The 22,986-nt window shown below is 33.3% G+C and overlaps 1 protein-coding gene across 1 annotated transcript in view; it reads right to left on the bottom strand.

The window, feature by feature from the left end:
- Positions 1-13,559: 13,559 nt before the first annotated feature.
- The window catches only part of LOC119680987, a 34,264-nt gene continuing 24,837 nt past the window's right edge, over positions 13,560-22,986 (bottom strand). Inside the window, exons 3-8 of the mRNA XM_038094040.1 lie at positions 20,983-21,143; positions 19,495-19,696; positions 18,921-19,172; positions 17,877-18,820; positions 17,586-17,798; positions 13,560-14,022 (exon numbers count right to left, since the gene is read on the bottom strand). Coding sequence (XP_037949968.1) covers positions 13,781-14,022; positions 17,586-17,798; positions 17,877-18,820; positions 18,921-19,172; positions 19,495-19,696; positions 20,983-21,143 — 2,014 coding nt within the window. The 3' untranslated portion in view covers positions 13,560-13,780. The remainder of the gene's footprint in view (positions 14,023-17,585; positions 17,799-17,876; positions 18,821-18,920; positions 19,173-19,494; positions 19,697-20,982; positions 21,144-22,986) is intronic.

The raw sequence follows: 22,986 nt of genomic DNA on the forward strand, positions 1-22,986 counted from the left end.
CGATATCATTGCGCAGGCTGGAAGAGTAATATCTCCATTAAGCACAAACTTGTTTAACGTGACTTTACTGCTTCCTTCGCTATTCTATAATAAGTCCCAGCCATAATATTTCTCAAATTCACTATTCAAAATATTTAAACTGTACAAAAGCGAAATGAGCTTCCTCAAGCGTTACTGATTGCGATCTCTGCTTTTAACTAATAGGAGATATTGTAGCGATATCAGTTAAAGGTTCCTTAGATCCTCTAAAAAAAACCATATTTCTGACCATTTTTCTGCTCATCTCATTCATTTTAATCTTAATTTCGAACTCGGTCTACAGAATTTCTTATAATATCTTACAATTAATGCGGCATATATTCTCACTCGTGGTTTGGTTAAGTTTGAAATCCGACAAAAATAGTTTCAAAGAAATATTCATAGATCTGGATCCAACAATATGTTTACATAATATTAAAATAAAAATTACAGTAATTGTGAAATGTAATGAAAAGGAAAGCTTAATACTAAGGAAAGATTATTTGGCGTGGAGGTCGAACCCTCAATTATAATAACTGCCCTACAGGTTGGTATACTAGTCTTGATGGAACCTCAGCCCATTTATTGAATTTAATTTAATGTGTGCGATGCATGCATAATAGGGACAGTACAGAACAGTACAGGGAACTAAGAGAAGTAGAAAAAGTTATTTGACGAAAATTGTGAGATGCTTTAATGGTTATTAAATAAATTGTGCTTTTTTCTATCGCATATCTAATAACAGTAATAAAACTCATACCTTCTGCACACAAATCGATATCAAGCAACCATAAATAAATATTAATAAGCCAGGCAAAAATGATTTTGATAGGGAGCGATACGAGAATGCCCATGTTCCAAACAGCTACTTTTGATATCATTAAAATGGGCATTTATTGTATTTATGTTGCCCAGCGGCGATGCACAATTCAAATGATAGTTGGAACATGTTTTTGACAAGAGCACAGACTCGGAAGTTTTGGATAGGAATTCAAATGCAACGTTCGAAAGACAAACGGAGTGAGCGTCACACCGACGTTCGGACGGACTGAGAAACAGACGGCTAAGTACTCGGCTACAAAGTATTTTCACATTTGCGAATTATGCAGTTTCTTCGCCGTTCTACCATTTTTGGCCATAAAAGCGCAACAAATAGAAATGGCAAAAAACATTTAAATAAACGAACTCATAGAATTTGGACTGCCGAGATGCACGTTCCCCGATATGCGTGCAGCATTTTATACCGCATTAAGCGTTTTCCTATTGTTGTTGTTGTTGTGACCAGTCTGCAGTTATAGCATTTGCTGCAGTTGTTGCTGTTGGTGCAGTTGTTGCTGTTGATTTCTTATTTGTTATAGTTATTTTGTACGAGGCGCACATTTGCAAGAATACAGCAAATTAGCAATGTCAACACTGTCATGTTTCCTCACGATGATTTGAGAGATTTACTAAATCTTCAGAAGTTTTCCTTCCGCCACAGAACCAAAGCACCACAGCACCACATTTTCGCATTCTCGGTTATTATTAGGAGCAAATTTGAAACTTAATTAACACGTTTCATCTGCTTAACACGCTTTAATTGAAATTAAAATCATGCGCCAAAAGTAACGCTTAGAATACTTTATAAGCCGCGATGGCAAATGGCGAATGGCGAGTGGCCAAGCAGCTCAGCTCATTTCCTGCTGTGATATTTTTCCATTGTACGAGAGCCTTTGATTTGGCCTGGGGCGGCGTTTTTATCGCACTTTAAAAAACCATTTGTATTTAACCAGGAAATGGCAAAGTACGATTTCTGTGGCCGCAAACAAAACATATAAATTATTTAGTTGTTTTTGCAATTGCTGGCTTTGGGAATTAACGTTGGCGTTGGTATAGCTTGAGCATTAAGGACACACCGGCTGGATTAGCAGGAACACCAACAACTTTCCAGTTGCATACAATTGCGTACTCGTGGCACTTAACAAATGTTAAATACTAAATACGAAAATCATTGCATATTTTATTAAACATAAATAAATTCTAATGGTTAAATAATTTAAGCCACTGTGCCTACAGCCATCGAACCACCTCTTTCATTCTTGCTGGCTGCCCTGCTCTGCCAGGAACATACAGAACCAACACAACAAACGAGCGATTCCAAGGCGCTGATAATCCCATACAAATGCCGCCTTAAATTTGCGTTACTGAATGAAATAAAAAATAATTCCATTGCCTCTGCGTTGCTGCGAACAACGGCTACGAAAGCGAAAGCCACTGCCCGGACGCCTTGGACAACCCGCTAACCGCTCAACTGGCTTGTTACGTAATCAGTTTAACTGCACATGCGATTGTGTCCTTCGTGCTGTTAAAGGCTTTTGGGCTTTTTAGCATTTCCGTGCTCAGATCTCACGCACGCCCTTTTCACAAGATCCAAAACGCTAAATTGAAAATAAAACTGCCCAAACGCCTAAGCAAACAAACGAAAACTATCTGCGAAAGCAAAACAACAATGAGGACCCAAACAGTAACAGTACCGTCTCGCGGGTAATGCAACTGCAAGTATCGCACTCGAAAAAGCGAACGCGCACGCATGCGCAACACAACACGAATCGCAAAGTCAAGCGATGATCTTTTCTCAGATAAAAACGCAAATAAATAAAACGCAAAAAAATTTACAGTACAAATAAAAGTAACATAACTTAAACTCTGCTGCCTGGTCTTCTAGGCGGTCTGTCCATGGACACGTTGGGAAATGAGGAAGCGCAGTTTCAAGAAACAGGAGAGGCTTTCACACCAAACTGAATGTTTTCGTATTTTATAAGGAAATTTGATAATATATAAAAAACTCCATAAAATTTCATGATGAATTTAAGTACAACTGTCCCATGATCAGAAAAAATTGTTCCAACACAAAAACAGATTTCTTCATTGCTGAAAAATGAGAGGATTTGAAACTTCAAGGTTGGAAACCATATTGAAAAATAGGCTAACTGTTGTAGGAGTAAATTGCTCCAACACAAAAATCTTTTTCACACAAGGTGAATTCTGCCATCTAGTTAACATTAGCAAAGGATTAAGGAAAGATTAAAGGATTAAGGATTAAGAGCAAAGGAATGTAGGTGTTGTTCTCTGAAAAGTTCTCTTTGAGAACATGACAAACTTCTATGGCAAATTACAGCAACAACTACAAAAATAAGAGTCGGTGACTTACCTAATAAGGTCATATAGGAGCTAATAGCAATGAGACCACCTATAACCTCGTCAGAACCCGATCAACCATTTCATTTGGAACGTAGACTTATTGTGGAATAAGTTGACCCAGAACAAAGACTCTAATAGAGGGGGTAACCAAAACAATTACTAAGCTAATTAATTGTTTCCTTCTTATAATTACAGCAGAGCATTAATCTTCACTACAGAAGAACAGTGGATGTTGGTGTATAATCTGACAGATTACTGTTGTCTGCATTATTTGCTACACTGCATGAAACTTTATGAGCAAAAATAATGAGTTCAAGTTGTTTTATTTGTTTGCTTGTCCCATAAAGAAGAATTCTACCGGTACCAATTGAACTTACATGATTGGGTGTAGCTTCCATCTTGTTGAACACCGACAGTTATCTAAATATCTGCTGTTCTTTGGGTTATAACACGTAGTGGAAAGAATGCAACTCCACATCGAATGAAGTATAAATAACACTTTTCCTGCGTAACTTAAGACATAACCATAGCCACTGCGATACTCTCTTATGAAGCCAACCCAATTTGCAGGACAACCAATGTTGAGGACAACTGGATTTCGCACTTTCAGATTTCATCTCTGCTAAAATGTTGCAAGTAAACAACCCACTTCTAGTTATACTCCAATACTTTAGTTGCCTTTAGTATGCCTTACACCAGAGTATTCTGTTTAGTTAGAGCCGATTTGTAGCACAAGAGATCTGCCTACGAAAATTATTAATCCTTCAGATCTCTAAAATGGTGTAATGCAAACTTTACTCCCAGTGGTAACTTCTATTGCGAAATAGTTCTTAACTCAATAACTGTGGTATGTCGTCTTTAAATGCTAGAGAATAACCATTTCAGAACTTAAGCATAAACGTCAAGTAACAGCAGGTTGTCTGTTGCTGGATGTATCTCGACTATCAATATGAATTGATTCAGATTGTTAGTGTTGTAAGCGGTCATTTGTAAATCGAAAATTGCTTTGAAACAGTATCAATCATACATTTTATAAAATTTACTTGTATTATCAAATATGAGATATTTACAAATTTCATATAACCATTTTGGTTAAATGACTTACTTCAAGTTTTTGCAAAAAAAACGTCATGGATCGTTTTTCAATATAATTAAATTGAGTTCATATTATGTTAAGTTTGTTCCGAAATGATTATACTTAAAATCAGAACTGCCTGTTTATATTGTGGATTAAATTCAACTACCATTCAATTGACTTTAGAATTTAAAGTTTTACAGACTCTGACTGACTGATTTCGCATGCCAAATGTTGACCATCTTCATTCGAAACCTAAAATGCATCTTCTAAAAAAGGATGCAATACTCTTTACAATACTCCCTAAGTATTGTAGACATACGCGACAAGTGTATGAACATCACATGATCAGGAGAGTCAATCCGTGAATACCTTTCTTCGTAACTTGAATGGATCAAAACTTCTGGCTATGGAGTCAACATTAAATAAATCGATTACAAAGGATTACTAATATCCATTTGTACGAATGCCGTATCCTCTTCGGATTCACGCTTGCACAGGTATTGAGAATTACGTAATTCCCAAAATGCAGCTCAACTCCACATAATGTCGGTTATTTATTCGATTGTCGCAATATAGACAACAATTAAAGCCTGTTGATTCTTGACTACAGCTCATTGATATGGAAAGCTTTCTCCGCCATGACTTAGACTAATGTCAATTAATATCCTCTCACAACGCGGCTATCCCTCACCACGATTTAATTCCTATATTATAAGACTTCTTAAATAATTTTGAATTCTAATTTTGAAGTACACACGTACTAAGCTATGAGCTTTAAAAATATATAATTCTATGCAAAACCTCCTGGTGTCAGTGTCCTTCGGCGGCAGCGACACCGACCGCAGCACTTGGTGTTGCGCAATCGTGCAAGCAGATGTTATCGATGACAGCACCAGCAAACAGCCTAAACAACAGTAACCACTATGCGAACAGCAGTAGTAGGTAACAACAACTCAGCAACAACAATAGCAACAACAGCAATAATGCAGTAATGGATAGCGGCTACAGCAATGGCAATTGCAATGGCAGGGCTGATACAGTAAAGAACGCAATGTCCCTGCTGCATTACAAATACTCCAATTTGTAGTTTGTGAAATTATGGCCAACACACGAACTTTTATTGCAATTGTTGCTGGAGCACTTATTTTAGTTGCAAATGCTGTTACTGCTGTTACTGCTGCTGCTATTGGTATAGCAAGCAACTGTTGCTTTAGCTGTTGCTGCCATTTATTTCACTTAATAAATAAAAACAAAATAAAAATGAAGTGCATGTAGAAGTAGAAGTGGAAGGAGAATTTGTTAGAAAATCTATTTAATTTCATTTTATTTGTTTTACTTGACTGAGCCCAGGTTGCATTAACTTCGTTGGGCTTGATTTGGTTTGGCGTGGCTTTATGCTTCAGGAAAATCAATTGTTTCCCATTATTTTTATTACAGTACAGTATTACAGATTGAGGAGGAGAAACAAATTTCAGCATTCGTTAGACAACAGGATTACTGCTCTGCAATTAGGTACTCTTTGCTTTGGCTTAAGTAATTCGTTTCTCATTGTTGGACTTGGGATTTCGCAAGTGTCAGCAAAACATTTGCTAGATTTGTATTTTGATTTGATAACAAATGATCTACAAAATGTTTCCTTCCATCAAATCCTCTACGAATATCTGTGTTGTATCTGTTTAGTTTAATGATTTTAATAAGCTCTTGAAATATTTTGCATTCGTTCCAGTACTGCGAATAAGTATTGCACTGAAAATGTACTATTATGCGAGTACTAATACTAGTAGAGTAAAGACTTTAAGTCTCGAAGTTGTTAGGAAAAATAAGTTTCTTATTTAAGTGCAACAAGTTTTACGTCATGTTACGATTACAGCATTTTTACTCGACTTAAGAGCTGCTGTTGTGAAAAGGACTGTCGCACGCACACGTTCTTCAGCGCTTCCGCAATTAAGCGAAATGTTTCCCAATCAAATTGAATTGCAGACAACTAAACCAGCGGTGTACGCAACAACAGCAACAACAACAATAGCAGCAGCAACAGCAACAGCAACAGAAATCAGCAACTAAACAATGTTACTGCACGTAATTAAATTGAAATAACTAACTCTGTATGGCAACAAGCGCGCACAGCCGAACAACATGCAACATTTCCATGTCACATAATATTTAAGAATTCCAGAATATTTTTTAAACGCTTTTAAGAATTTGCTTAAAGTGTAAATTAAAGCAATAAAATTAATATAAGTTGTGGTTGGTGCCACTCCATTTAAGATTTGCACACTATTTACACTTTTACATACTGCACCAAATATCCAGAACGATGTTGAATGTGTAATTGTTGCTAAGCACAGCTAGCAACATGTTGCTAACGTCTCCGACTAATTCTTACTTAAAGTGTATATATGTATATCAGATTCCATTTGAATGCAAATACAAATAAAAAAAAATGTGATGAAAACGAAAAAGGAATATATATATATATATATGCAGATATATGTATATATATATATATAGTATGTGTGTGTGTATGCATAAATCATAAAGAATGCAGTGCATAACTTTTCGTACGGAACATTTGTTTTTCTTCACTTTTGGCCACTGTCTGAAAAAGTGCACCTTGGAACACAATTGAAATATAGGTATGTGCTACAACAACGGCCGGCGCTGACAAAGGCGACGGCGAACGCGGCAACAACTTGTAATCGATATAGTCGTGACCGTAACCAACATGAAATGAAAGCAAATCTATTGAACGCTGAACATTGAGCGCTGAATAAAGAAAATTTTCATGCAAATTTTAATTTTCAAAACAATTTCGAAACGTACGTAAACAAAAAATTACTACAAAATCGAAGCGAAATTGGCATTCGTCGAGGTTATCGACACGCATTCCAGTGTGCGCGTCCAGTGCTCGCCATCAACGAACGTCGATATTTCTAGGGTTCATCTCAATGGAGGTGTCCTACATTGGCACTTGTTGTTAGAAAGTATTTTTCGCTCGCTGTCAGACGAAGTCGGTTTTTTCTGGCATGCTAATGCCTTGAATCGAATTAACATCAAAACCAATAAATAAATTGAACGAGAAAAAATAGAGGCGTGGAATTGCAACAAATAATGCAGACTCTGAATGGGACTCTGAAGACATCGAAAATACCTTACCGGTCAAAAATAGGCAGACATTACAAAAAAAAAAAATTAATGAAATCGTTCGAAAAATTTATTCATTAGACTTTTTATGTAAATTTTTGTGTGACAATTGAATTTTATTTGAGAAATGTTTCAAAGAAATGTTTTCGTACACAGAAATCATTTTAATTCACTTATTGATTAGATATTCAGGCTAAAACTTTCATTTCGTTGAAGTCTTTCATCTACTTCATTTGAATTAATGAAGCATTTAAATTTATAAGAGATATATTCTCATATACCAAATTTAATTCATAACATAACAAAATTCATAACTGCAGTTCTGTTTGTTCATTGGAGTATAGGAATCCACACAGAGAACTATACATTACTCATAATTCTCACTGCAGAAGTTGTGGGAAACCCATTAAACACTTTCTACATTGAGGTATTACTTTAACAGCTTATCAGCCTGTTCATCGGTAAAGACGAAAGACCTATTAAAAATCTTAATTTGACAGTATGGATTTAATGAATTTTCCATTTTTAGTGAATACAACTAATAAACTTCTTCCAAAATGTTGTCTTGGCAATTATCTTCCTCCAACGATCAACGAATATCACACGAATATTATTCACTCTTCAAAATCAGAGATTGTTCACTTCAACGAAGCCCACCGTGCGTGTCTGAAGTTTGCTGAATTCATTTTACGGATTGTTAACGGGAATGATTTATAAATTAGGTGTTAATTTAATTAATTTTGCGAACAAGATAGACAACAACCGCACCAATTACCGACTACTAACTGCTGACTGCAGATACTTTAACGCTTCAGTTACGCATGTCAATTCGTTTAGCAAAAAACGGAGAATGAAATATGAAATTAATATAAGATTGTTTATGACAACACAACAGCAACAACAGCAACAACAACAACAACAACAACTGCAATATTTACGTCAATTAATCAAAGTCATAAGGCGCTCACGCCGCTCAAAAGATAAATCAACAACAAAAAGATACATAACTGAACCGCACACGGAGCGCCGGCATAAGTGCGAAATTCGTCTTAAAAAAAAAAAGCGAACTCGAAAAAAACGCTAATGAAGACATTAACGCCTTTTAAGCACGCTTTAGGCAAGTTTTCTGTGCAAAAAGATATGCGTGCGTGTGTAGCAGCCCACCGGTGTGTGTAAATCGAGCATTTTATTGCGCATGCGTAACATGAGCCGCTCAATCATTCCAAGCATTTTTGTTTCCACTTTTTTTTTACTCTGTGTTGTCATTGTGGTATGCGTTCTTTGAGCGCCGCTGTGTCTTCTTCCATGCGTGAATCGCACCGGTATCACAAGTCGTCGCCTGAAGTTGGTCCGGTTATGCAAAGTACGCGTATCCATAACAGACAATTTTTTAAAAAATTATGCAAAAAGGTTCATATTTCATCGCTGCTGCAATTTTGTGATCAGAAAAGGAATATTTTAAGCTATTTTAATTTATGTTAACTGCAATTTAAACGTTCCTTAATAGTTTCGCCTCGAATTTGCACTTATAAATATTCAGCTAAGACGACTGGAGCGTACAAGCACTCATAATAATTCATAATTTTAATTGGCCTTTGCAAGGCTATTGAAAGGCTTTTATGTTAAGAAATGACAGCACTGCGCATTGTCGATATCCTGCTGGGTTTAATTGCTCATGATGTTAATATGCTACCAGTGGGAATCTATTAAAATTTATACTACATGTAACTTGCAATGCTCACCCAAAGCGATTTCTGGTCTCCAAAAGGAAGTAATAAATTTTTATATATGATAAATTTATTTGAAATCCTTCTGAGACAGAATTTTCGATCCCACATACTTTGTTTAACATTTTATTAACAATTCGGACTAGCACTAGCACTAAATACACTATCGATGCTCTTAAATGATAATTGACTAGACTATCGTAAAACAAAATGATTACCCAAACCCTATTATTATATATTATTATTACGCTATTATTTTATAAGATGACAGTTTGTAATGCAACTACGCATTTTTGCCCAAACGCAGATAGCGTCGGGTATCAGACATATTGACTCTGGCAGCATCTATTAAACTGTCACATACTCAATTGACAAAGCAACCAGACTAACACAAATAAGTACAACTCACCCTTCCAACAGCATTATCATTGGCGATAGTCAGTCAGCAAAGAAAGCCATCATGTGAAAGCGGTGATATTGAGGAATGTAAGATATATCGAGCCTCGCGGAAGAACATCACACTTCACAAAGTATCTCTTTGCTAGATGCACAGATATAGGAGCATTAAAAGAAACGAAATAGCAAAGACTTGAATTTATTTGGAGCATTGAAGAACTTACATTATGTTCCCAAATGACTTTTACGAACAATGTAAGGTACCTATAATCTACAAATTGCATTTACCATTGAGCTTCACCAAAATGCAGTTCATGTACTTATTAGAGTAAAAAACATATTAAATCTATCAATCAATTTCTATATCCTTCAATATGCTGAAGATTGTTATACACTCTCGTGACAGAGAGTATGAAAGTGGTGTTGTTGCATCTTCTCTAAAGATCAAATACATTAACAAGAAAAACACAGTGAAATCAATAGATTGTGTAATCATTGTGAAACAATGGGCAATATGTCAAGTATTGATTACAAGTGCCATCTCTTCCTAACCTAACCAAACTTGTTCTGCTTCCAGATCTATGTCCCCCAATAACTTATCATTGATGATCAAATTTTTGTAACATTCTTTTGGAGTGTTTACATTCGAAGGAAGGGAAACCGGGAAGAAAGAACTTTCAATACTATAAAAACTGATTGAATTAATTTATTATCCATGGATCGAATACCCACCATTCAGTAGATACATTTGATATAAACATAGCAGCAGGTTATGTTAAATTGATATTTTCTAGAAAAATTATAATGATGAATTAAAAAGATGCAAATAATGAATGATTTTTATGGTAATGAAAATATATTAAGCTCTGACTTGTGCTTAGTATAGGTAAGAATGAAGTATAAGTTATTTTAATTAGGATACACTTATTTGTGATGTGCACCAAAAAAGAAATAATATACAAGAGATTTAGTATTTATAATTAGTTTATATAATTCATCTCTTAAGTTTTAGTTTTTTACTGTAGAAACCCGTGAATCAGTTTTTTTTTCATTCACAGCAAATATTATATAACCGTATCTTCAGATATATGCTCTGAATTTCTTACATACTTCAATTTCACAATGTATTCAAGCTACTATAATATAAAGGACTATATGTTATTTATACATAATTGTGAGTAACATAACAAAAGCGCTATAAAACACATAATTACATGATTATAAAAACATTATTAAGTTTAGGATAAATTGATATTTGAGTAAAATGGCTTGTTAGTTAGTTAATTGTGGTGAAGGGAAGAAAGAGTCCTCCTCCATTAGCTAAAAAAAGCCGTTTTGAATCCATAAAAAATCGTAATACTGGGTGGTACAAAGAAGGTCAAGCTAGAACCAACCAGAGACATTTAGAAAGGCATGAATCTGGCTAAGGCTAATGCTAGAGATATCACCGAGTGTGTTGAAGAAGGTGGCTCCCAGAAAATTAAGCCTAATTCTGGCCAAACCTGGATATAGACACATCAGGTGTTCTGGTGTCCTTTCTTCGAAAGCTGGTAGACACGCATTATGGGAGATACTATAGGGTAGGCCAAGACTAGCTCCAAGCCGTCTTATAGATCCAATTTTTCCTCTACTTTTTTTTGTGCCTCTACATATACTAATATCTTAAAGAAGGTACCTATATTGAGAAAACCTATATTGAAGCTAGTTGAGCCAGTGCACTTGAGCACTTTTACTTTTTATTAACTCAAGGTATCTTCAAAACTCCTCTTTACACCTTGACTGGATTAATGTTTATCACTTCATCAGACTAAGTAATAATTGACCTTAGATCTGCATACCTTATTAGTGAGTTAGTTAGTTCCGTACAAATGTGATGTAATTGTACTTTAGCTGAAGTTGTCAAACTTATATAAAATATGTATATAATGTACTCTTCAATACAAAACCATATTGGCTTTGTGATCGATATTTATCGATATTTAATCGATACTTATAGCGCATATTAGAACTTAGGCTTTATAATTATTTTAAGTTTACTACAAATTTTTTCCATACAGCTCCACTTTCACTAGCTATTCACTCTAACAATGCACTTATTTTAATTAGAGCTTTCTAGTTTATAAAAATAAATTTACTAATAATCTATTCGTTGCTTTCTTACCTTTTAATGAGTGTAACTCATTGTGTCAGCACAATATATCGTGACAAATATTTCATCAATAGCGTAGAATTTGGGTAAATGGTAAATGGGTAAGTGTTCATCAATGTGTTGTTTCTGTTATTTCTTCTGCATACTAGCATAGTATTTTGAAATTTAACTTTAGTTATTATAATGTGACTAACTTCCTTTGAAATAAAACTTTCATATTTATTTAACATACTTCTTATTAATATCCAGAATGAAATGGCCACAAATTCAAGTATATAGTGTCTTTAAAATTGATTTTACTTAAGTTATTTTTATAATAAATAAAACATCGGGAACTTCTATAAAGAAACTTCCAAATATGTATTATTATTTATTTGTTTACATTATATATTATATAATAAATGTATTTTAGTTTAATACATTGGATAGTAAATGTTTGGAAAACATTTATTTACATCTCCAAAATAAACAAAAATATTATTTTTATCAATTATGCCATATCTGGTGAACTCATTTACTAATCTCAAAGCATATTTCCAATAATATTTGATAACTGTAAGAGAGTGGTTTCAACCGGTGCCCAAGAGATCGTTAAATGAGATGGGGTAAAAATAATCCGTAAATCAAATTTAACAGGTATGGATACATAGTTCATAGTTTGTCCACTGACACCTCACAAATTAGAAGATTTTTTTTTGTGGTCCACAAAAAAAATCCACATCTTTCAACTCCTTCACATTTATGTTTTTTAATAGATAAATTACTCTACGAAGTCAATTGATAAATAAAAATCACATGTAATTTATTTTACGTTAATTTTATTTACTTTATTTACTTAATCAGTACATTTCGGTATAAAAAGATTTAATTATTTTAATTATTATTATTTTATCATATATTATTATTAACTAAAGCTAATATAGTTTCGCATACATTTGAATATTAAATTACTTAACTAACTTAGAAGCACCCTACATTCGTCCGTTATTGCATTAGAGTATTCATTAATAAATTGCATTAGAACTAAGATATAATAGAGTAAGTAGGAGACTTGCAGTTTAAATAGCACAAATTAAGGTTTATATTATTAAATAAATAAGATATTTTAAATAAAATATAAATAAAAATAAAGTGTAGTTAATACCAAAAATTTATAAAAAATTTCTAAAATATTTTGATACAAAATTATTTAAGAAATTTGTTTGCTTATTTTTTAGCAATAAAATGAAATAAATGCATTTTAGATTAAATATTAAAATTAAATAAAATTGTTAATAAATAAGAAAAACTAAAGGACTTAGATTTGCACAGAGTGGCTTAAAAGATATTTATATCCTATTTTCAATTTATCGGATATATATATATTTTTCAAAAGCAATTTCTTTCATAATTAATTTTAAATTGATTTTTACTATATTGCTTATATAAATTTTTATTTTTATTTTTATTTTTATTATAAATTTATTAATTATAAATTTTTGAATTTGTCTTTAATTTTGATTAGCTTCTTTTTTGTGTATAGTTTAATGCTGCATTTTAATAAGTAATTTATTCACTTCTAAAATTATAACAATTTTTAGTTTATATGAATTATATTAAATTTTGGTGAAAATCACTTTTAAAAAGCAGCATTATAGAAAGATAATTTCTAAAATTTTTCGAAAATTATTTTCAAAAGTTCTGCTAAAATTTCATCAAAAAATTGAAGCATTTTAATTAAACTAAATTTTACTTATCTAAACTTAATTAAATTTCGTTTGCATATAAAAAGTAGTTAGTTGAAGTCTCTCATTAAAGGTTTTGTTATATGAAAATAGTTTTGTTTTGTTTTATTTTAATACAAATTTTGTATAAAAAATGTATTTACTAACTAAGCCTGCTTAATTGCTCTATTGTCTTCAATTTAGTTTCATTTTTTCCTTCGATTAAAAGTGTGTGTTTGCTTTCGATATTGAAATTCTAATTTTAGTATTGCTAACACCTAAGCTTTAAGCTTAACAGTTACGTTTTCAATTAAAAAAAATTCAATTTTACCATATAAAATCATATCAACCAAATGCTTTTTTTCTGCTACCACCGTGTATCTCTTTAAAACTGTTGTCCATAACGTCCTGTCATGCCGCTTTCGTACAGTTTTCCAAGTGTATCACTGGCAGTACCCACATGCGCCTGTCCATAGACCATTGCAGTTGGTGCGCCATAACTAACTGATGGAGCTGGTTCATGCTGATACAGATAACGTTCCTTCTTGTTGCGTTTTTGCACTGTCTTCCAAATAGCGATGACAGTCAGTTGTGCCAGCAAAAAGAGTGCACCCGCGATGACAAGTCCTACAAAGAAAAGTGTACAAGAGATGACAACATTTGTTTATTACGATCTACATTTTTTTCCTAACCCATTTGCTGCTCTAAAAAATCCACAGCACTGGAATATTTCTCATAATCATGGAAAAATGAGGTTATAAAGTTAAAATTGATCTTATCTCTAACGTATTTATAGTGTTTAATTTAATTGCAATTCAACAAAAAAATATTATTTGGGCATGTAAAAGTGGGACGCCCTTGAAGTATATCACTAAACAAACAGAAGACAATGAGAACAAAAGACTTAAGACACAAACAAACCTGTTCACTGAGAAAACACAATGAGGCGATGTTCTGCTACCAACCGAACAATGAAATTGCTGTAAAATTTGTAAGGTGAATGAATTGCATATTTGTGGCGCTACAATTGCTTTAGACATATAAAGTTAATGAAATGTTAGAAATCTTTACTGGTTAATTGCACTAACAAAAGGAAATAAATACCATCAATATGTAAACATAATAGACCGTCCTGACAACAGTGAGCCTATGTGCTGAGACTACAACACGCAAAGTCTAGATTCAAATCCTATCGAAGTTTGGTCTAAAAGGTTACTTAAAAATATTTTTTTAAAAAATAATGATATGCCATGTCTAACAGATCAAACAAGCACAAGTTGGAGTCCTATATATCGTTTACAGGAACGCCTGACTCCAATTGTTATCACTACAGACCAATAGGACTTGATATAGTTTTGCGCCACTGAGACTAACCAAACCTAAACTGAACATTATAATGATTTTTATGTATTGATAAAGCAGTTAGCAGCATTTTTACTATTTATTCAAATCTATTCTAGTACGCGCTCATCACATTTTCAAGTTGATTGAAATTTATATATAAGAAAATTGCAATTTTTATTGAATTTCCAGAATTCATGAAAATCATACTTTTCCAAATTATTAAAATTATATTTTTTACAAGAAGTAGCCTATATGCAACTGAAAACGGTATTCAATTACTTTCGCTACAAATAGTACTAAAATCCTTTACACATTTTCTGCCTTTGCATGACTTAATACAATATTTTTCTAATAAAAATAAGAAATAGAGAAGACATACCATTATTATTGCAATTTTCTTATTCCAAGGTATTCTACTAACAATTTATTTGTAAAAACTCTTATATATTTTATAGAACAAAACATATCTTACTACCATCATATATCATCATATATTGATTTTAAATCATGAAAGCGATTTCAGAACATTAAAAACAAAAACAAGCTTCATAAGTCAACACTTTACATATGTAACTGTCACGAAGACCGACTGAAATGCGCCGGCCTTAAGATTAACCTGCAACAAAACTGCATTTAACGCACTCCAAAAGCATTCATTGTTCGTTCAGTTTGGAATAATTGTGGTATGTCATTGATGACACGGTAACATGCGCCACAAACCATAACACCCAATTTTGTTAAAGTTTTGACTTGAAAAAAATATTTTGGAACATTCGAAAAAATCGAAAAAAAGCGAAAAAACTAGACGACAGAAGTGGAGAAAGTAGTTATGCTGCACTTGAAGCACTAAATTTTACTTTACTGATTATTTCTTGTAGGAAAGCTTATTGTGCGTGGCCTCGGCAGTGGAGCGACCAACAAGAATGTGTGTGTCCATTTGGGTGCCTTTACCAAATAGTAGAAAACACAGTTTTTGGTTTCATTTAAGTTGAAAGACCACAATATGTGGTCTATTGCAACGATGCAATGGTGCTTTGGTACTTTGGTGCTTTAGTGCTTTAGTGCTTTTGTGCACACATGCAGTGCATGTTGGACGCAATGAAATTGGACAAGTAAAAAACTGTTACAAATTTAATTTTCCTTGGCCCGCAGCCAGCAGCCATCAGATTGATAGATAATTCGAACGATCATGGAAAATGCAATAATTTGGATGTCTTCGCTTAGGTATGTTGAAACTATATTTAATGTTTCCTGCTGCACTTCCTAACGAAGTTTCGATTTCGTTACTGCTGCGGTTGCTATCCGAAGCAGTTGTGGTTGATTTTTGGTTTTAATTTTCCCTCCATTTCAATTAAATGCTTTTCTTTGTTTAGGAAAGTAAATATTTATATACTTTAATCTTCTCGTTAATATATTATTATTTCTCTAAGGCATTTAAAATATATTTTGGGCGCCTAACTGATTTCTGGGGCAAGTAATTAGTAAGCAATACTCTGTGTGCTAACAGAAAGTCTGTGTACTGCATTACTTCTGCTAGCAAGATTGTTTCTTTTATTGACTACTACAAATCTAATAACTTTCAACGGCACTTTATGCAAGTACGAGGATCAAATTATATAAATCCAATTAAAATAATTTGCCAACTTGCCACCTCATTTCTTTTAAGGTGTGTTTGCTGTGTTGTTGCATGCAAATTGCTCTAGAAATATTGTTTTACATTAAATCGCAACTGTAACAATTGACATGCAACAGGTGCTGCCAGTGTCATGCCTGATGTTGATTCTTGATGTTGATTCTGGATTTTGATGTTTATGTTGATGCTCATGTTGATGAAAGTGACGGCACTGGTGTTGAAAATGTTGGAACAAAATTAATTCGCATGACATTAACAATTCAAATTTTAGAATAGAACAGGAGGAAGGGAGCAGCAAACGTCAGCAACATTTGTTTTGTTCACGTTTGCACGACAAGAAAGCGTGCACACTTTACATATAAGCCATTAAATGCACTGTGGCATAGAACCGTACTGAACTACTGACCTGGTCGTGATCCGCTGCTGCCAGACTGTGCCGCTAAGAATAATTCGATTTGTACACAGTTCCACTACATGGCAAGAACAAATCAAATTTCAGGTACTTAATAATAGCAAATATTGTTTACGAGTTGATGAAACTTATAGTTGATAATGTTTCTGTTTGTGCCACATTTGGCAATATAATTGATACTTCGGTAGTAGTCAAGACTAGTGACATAAGGTCAGTTGCACAATGCTTATTAGTTAGATAATGAACCAAGTATAGCATACTGGCAACTAACTTCAATTAAGCACTTGCCAATTATATAATTGACTTTATCGGCAAAGATACCAGCCATCAAAAATCTAATAATTATGTTAGAAATTAGTCTCACGTGATCTTTGTGCTGTAACTAAGTATTTTAAGACCTGGAAACCTTAATTACACTGAAATTATTCAAGTTTGGTTATGCAAACAATATCATAACAAGATGTTATTCATTTACTAATCTATATAAATTAGAAAACAAAAGTTATTTCCTTCAACTAATCACACAATAATACATTAGAAAATAGGCTAACTTCTAGTTCCTTCATCGTTATTCAGTGTCCGATGTACTGACTCACTAGTTTGTGTCATTTTGGAATTAACTCCTTTAACTTTCAAGAACCAATTATATTATAAAATTTTCTAATATTTGCATAGCAATTAAATTTATTCGCCACTATCATTCACACCATAAGAATTATGATTTCTATGACCCTGTATTCATTTCTCAATTATTTATTATAATATTTATTTTATATATGCTACCAAATACTTCAAACTTACCATAACCATTCAGACAAGTAAGCGTTTCCTCATTGATTCCAGTGAATACCTTCTCGTGTCCATCAGCACCCAATGCATTAGCATCTTCCTGATTGAAACCAAATTTATCGGTTATTTGAATAGATTGCACCAATAAAATATTATCATCAGCCGCTTTGTGACTAACATCTCTCTTCTGACGCTTATCAGTGAAAGAACTAACCAAGAATTCAGCTGAAATTCAAAAAGAGTGTCAAAATAAAATAAACTTTAGAATCATTCATCACAGTAAGCAAATATAGCAAAACTTACCACCGTCACTGCCATTCAATATGGAACGTTTTCTACGTCCGAACGATTCCAATGACTTAAGCTCACCACTAACACCATCATCATTATCACAAATAACTGGTTCACAGTGTGGTATGCAAGGCGTGACCAGCGCGCGGAATTGCACCACTTCCGATGAGGGGAATTTGAAAGCATCGAATTGGGACAAAAGCACTTTAGGATTGTGCGACAATTTCTTAATAGCACCCATAATATATTGATCTGTGGGACAACCATTTGCATCTATCAAAGTAATTTCAGCGTTATCAGTACCATCCATAGCGACCAATTCACGTACGAAGATTTCATATGGACTATTTTGTTCGATGATTTCGAAACGTAAAGCCAGTGGATCACCAACTTCAGCAATGCGTTTCATGTCACTGCCATCGCGTGAGGTGATCTTCATAACCACATTTGGTGAATCAATGATGATTTCTTCGCTAAGTGAGGATTCAATTTCGCCAGTGACACCCAAATCGACGTCATTCGAAACAGTCTTGTTGGTTAGATCGTATTGGCAAGAAACGGCAAGACCCAAATCTGATGAAGTAACAATCATGTCGTGATGTTGTATGACAATGTCATTCATATAGCGGCCATAAGCACTTTGTCGAACATTGCATTCAAGATCATTGTAGCCCATGCGAAAATCAAATTCCAGCGAATTGTTGACATTTACGGAGCAAGATTTTGGCGCACCCTTGGCATAAACTTTACCGTCAAATAACTTAGATGTGCGTATTTTCGTAATCATTTCACCAGAGCGACATTCAATTGAAACATTATAGCAAGAAGAAAGTTCATAAGTGGCAGCTTCTGGTACATCCAAATAAGGGTCCAAAACATCGGTCAATGTAGCGCGACTATGATGTGAAAGACGGCAGACCATGTCACCAGTATCATTATAGTCATAAGAGTGACATCTGTAGATATATGTGGAAGAAAATAAGCATAATTTGTTTAGATGTGATGCTCCAAAAAAGTTCTGTGAAAGCTTTTGCTTTAATTAAAGAGTAATCCTACCTGTAAGGTGAGTTTAAGCACAAATCGCGACATTCATCAATGCTGTTAATATCCTGGTAAACAGAATCAACTGTCTTCAAAATTTTACCAGAAATGCGTTTGAATTCACACAGTTTACTAGGCTCTTCAGCACAATTGTTTTCCAAATAATCAGCACCGTCATATGGTTCCACATTGTTAGCACCAGTTAGTGTTATACGATCCATATCGGATAGCTCACAAAGACCCGAATGACGATAGAAGTTAGCAGATCTAAAGGTATAAGAGTCAGTAAAGTGAAGAGAAGAGTAGCAGCAAAGTAAAAGAGTAAGAAGTGTATGTGGAAAAATCCCAGGATAGCAATAGGAAGAAAGGAAGTTTTTGCAGAAGAAGAGAGTTAGAAGAGAGTTAGTTGTTCATATAAAAATGAGAGCAACCAATTGGCGAGAGGATTTAATATTTATTTGTAATAAGTCAATGTGTGCATAATTTTATTTTAATTTTTACTGTTGGCAACTCTATTACTCTGCATATTTCATCTTTTACCTTTTTGTAATTTTTTTAGTATTTCCTTGTTCGGAATTTTTGTACTTACCTGCATGTAAATTCCGTTTCACCTAGACACAGTTCCAAGCAATCACGACGTGAGTACACAGTTTGACTGGATTTGATGTGATCCACCAAACGATAACCTTGAACGCGATCAATACACCAAGCCTTTGAGCAAGGACGTACGCCCAAACAAGATTTCTGTGCGTAAATGGTAAAAACTGGAAATTGTGAACGCGAAAGTGAACCTGCGAATAAAAGTGAATAAAAAGATAATTAACACAAGGTTAAAAACTGCGTGAGATGCGCCAACTAACGCCTATTTGCGCTCACAAAATGTGTGACACTTGTTAACGGTATGTGGCGTAATCCGAAACCGGGTAGAAATGCGTCTACGCACACGCCCATTTCGTAAAAATTAACAGGCGTAAAGAAATTCATGCGCGCAAAATCGAATCACTTTTGCAATGATTCGAAAATTATGCGTTCGTTTACAGGCTGGTTTCAGTGTTTACAGAAGGAACCTGTTTCCCTACGCTGCTTAATAAAAAATAAATAATAATATTTCAACGTACAGAAGATAAAAAATAACAACAAATTTTCATACTAGGCCGCTGCAGACATATCTAGTTTAGCCTTAAGATTTTAACGGGCAACGACAAAGACTGCAAGCGCTTCAAGTGCTTCGAGAGCTTCGAGAGCTGCCTTGCAATATGTCGCTGGCATTAAAATATTATGCGTAAACGAGTAAGGTGTGTCTTCAATCTTTAACAGATTATACAATCGCTCCATTGCGGACTAACTCTTTTGCAAATCTTCGCTGCAGTTATATATTGCTCCAAGATATTTGGAGCAATCATATTTGATTGCTTTTGACGGTTTTGCATGTGTGCATTATTCGATGAGCTACATTAAGATGCTGAATGGCATTGCATTGCCAAGAATGGGGTCAAGTTTGCAGCTGGAATTTGATTAAGACAACGCATGTAATAAATTATTGAACTGATTAAACTTATTATGTCTAAACTTATTTAAATTTTGAATTTTTAAACTGATTTTAATTAAAATCTAATCAATTTTATTAGATTAAAAACAATTTTTAAAATGTTTAAAAAATCTATTAAAATAATTTGTTTAGATATAATTTATACAAATGGAACTGGAATATTAGATGGAAACTCCTTTTTATATAAAATGTATGAAAGTACAGGTGCCTATATCAACTACATTTTGTATATAGTATATCGAGAACACCTACACGTACACGTATAGTAAAGGTTGACTTGTTCTTTTCTACTTTAAATATATATACCTGCAATATATATAAAGTAGGGTACACTGCGCTGTTGTTTCTCTGAGTTTGTTTATAAAATTTCTAATATCTAATATTATTCCTAAAACAACTCTGTCAGCTTTACTGTAAATAATACTCGTATGTATCATAGCTGACTATACCGCCACTAACCGCTTTTAATAACCCCAATTCATTTTGAATTTATAGAAAGAATATTTGTTAACGTTATATTGAGCTTACCTGGCAATTCATCAGCTGTAGTTTTGAATAAGACACATAATCCAGTTTCATAATTAACTGCACTGCATGATTCGTTAATCTGACAAGCCTCCAGGCAATCGGTCAACATAAGCGTACCGGCTAATGTGTCAAGCAATTTTGATGGAGCTGATAGTACGTAACTGCAATTGCAAAGATGAAAAGATGAAAAGATTGGACATTAGAGAACATTAATAAAATTTTATAACGAAACTCATTATAAATTCAGAAAATTAATTTATTAAATAAAATATAAAAAAACACTGCAGTTGTTTTTATGCATTCCTCGCCATCGTAGGATGTCTCCCCAGTGATTGCCTGCTGGTTGCTAACTGATATGAATTGTTGTTGTCCGAATGAATAATTGCAAAAATAATATTCAGTGCGATTATCCGTATAGGATAGAAGTCAAACTAAGGCCCATGGAAAGAATTTTGTGCTGGTTGAGTTCCGTGTGTGCTTGCAGATGCATTTTAGTTTGTTATTTGTTTATTTATATTTTATCAATTTTTTAGTGGTTTGTAATTTTTTATTTACTTTTACTTGCATTGAGTAATGATGCGGGCTAAAGTCATGGCTTTCTAACAAATTTGGTTAGTGAATGTTAGGTAAATGCATACAAAATTTTTTTTTATTATTTCGAAGTGTACGAGTTTGATAAGCTAAAAAATTGAAAACGTTAATGAACAATGTTTGGCAGCAAACAAATATACTTTCGAACCAACATGTGTATAATATGAAAGCGATTTAAAGTTACACAGGAAAGTGAATATGGTATCTGCTGCCTGAATGCGGGAGAAATGCAAAGATAGAAGTTCAACAGCTTGTTGGAGAACCTTGAGCTTTGAACAAAAAATATAAAGTAAGTATTAATAATATACCAATGCAATGCTATTCCAATGCTAAGCATAATCAAAAACTTTAATGAAACATTTAGACCTGGTCCAGTATCAAAATTTAAGGACTTTAAAATATAAAATACCGCTATAGTATTTAAATTCACAACAGGACAAAAAAGTCCTAGTAGAAGAAAAAAAAAATTCTCCTAGTCCTAGTAACCAGACAGAAATGACACAGAAGTGATGTTTAAAAGAAGAGTATTACAGGATTATGCAAAATACTGAATATACTGTAAATAAAAGGAAGACCTCAAAGGACTTTTAAGCTGAAAAATACTGAAATACAAAAAGAAACTGCTTAGAACGTTTAGAAAAATAAACAAGCTGAATTAGTATATCTCATATATCTATACAACAACATCGCCCCGTTTTATAGAGTATCCCGAGTACCTCTTTCTGGCACTTCTGTTTTAGTACGTGTCTGAAGAATACATAAAGTAATATAAATGACTCACCACATTCTAATATATTATTATATACATTATATGATTATTATATTGTATGTAAAATATATTAAATAATTATCAGAATCTAATCGAGCATATAATTTATAGGTCACAAGTGTTTATTTTTTTATAGGCTAATTGGTCAAAACTTTTTTATTATTGTTGTTAAAAAGTTTTGACCAATTAGCCTATAAAGAAATAAACACTTATTAAAATTATTTGGTCACAAAATTATTAACATTTATAGGTCATTTCATAATCAGAATATATCAAGAAGTTATTTTGTGCGATACCACAAAGAGATTGAATTTCAAATATCTTCAGCAAATCTCAAACTATCTTGTGACGTGTTTATTCATAGTTCTATTATAGTACGACTTAAATGAGACTTATTTTTTATGATTTTTGATTCTTTACTTATAAATATTTGTTTTTCAAAATGAGTTATGGAGTTGCAGATAAAATAAGTTGCAATATTATATTTAAATAAAATGCTAAGAAGTTTAAATTTCAAATAAGCCTTACTTTCTTCTTAATGATAAAAATGGCAGTTCTCGTAGGTGTTCATTTGAATATTAAAAAATATATATTATCTGTCCTCTCTTTGTTTGCTAACAAAACAATAAGTAGAAAAAACTCTC

This window comes from Teleopsis dalmanni, chromosome 2 (genome assembly GCF_002237135.1).
Source record: "Teleopsis dalmanni isolate 2A chromosome 2, ASM223713v2, whole genome shotgun sequence".
Lineage (NCBI taxonomy): Eukaryota > Metazoa > Arthropoda > Insecta > Diptera > Diopsidae > Teleopsis > Teleopsis dalmanni.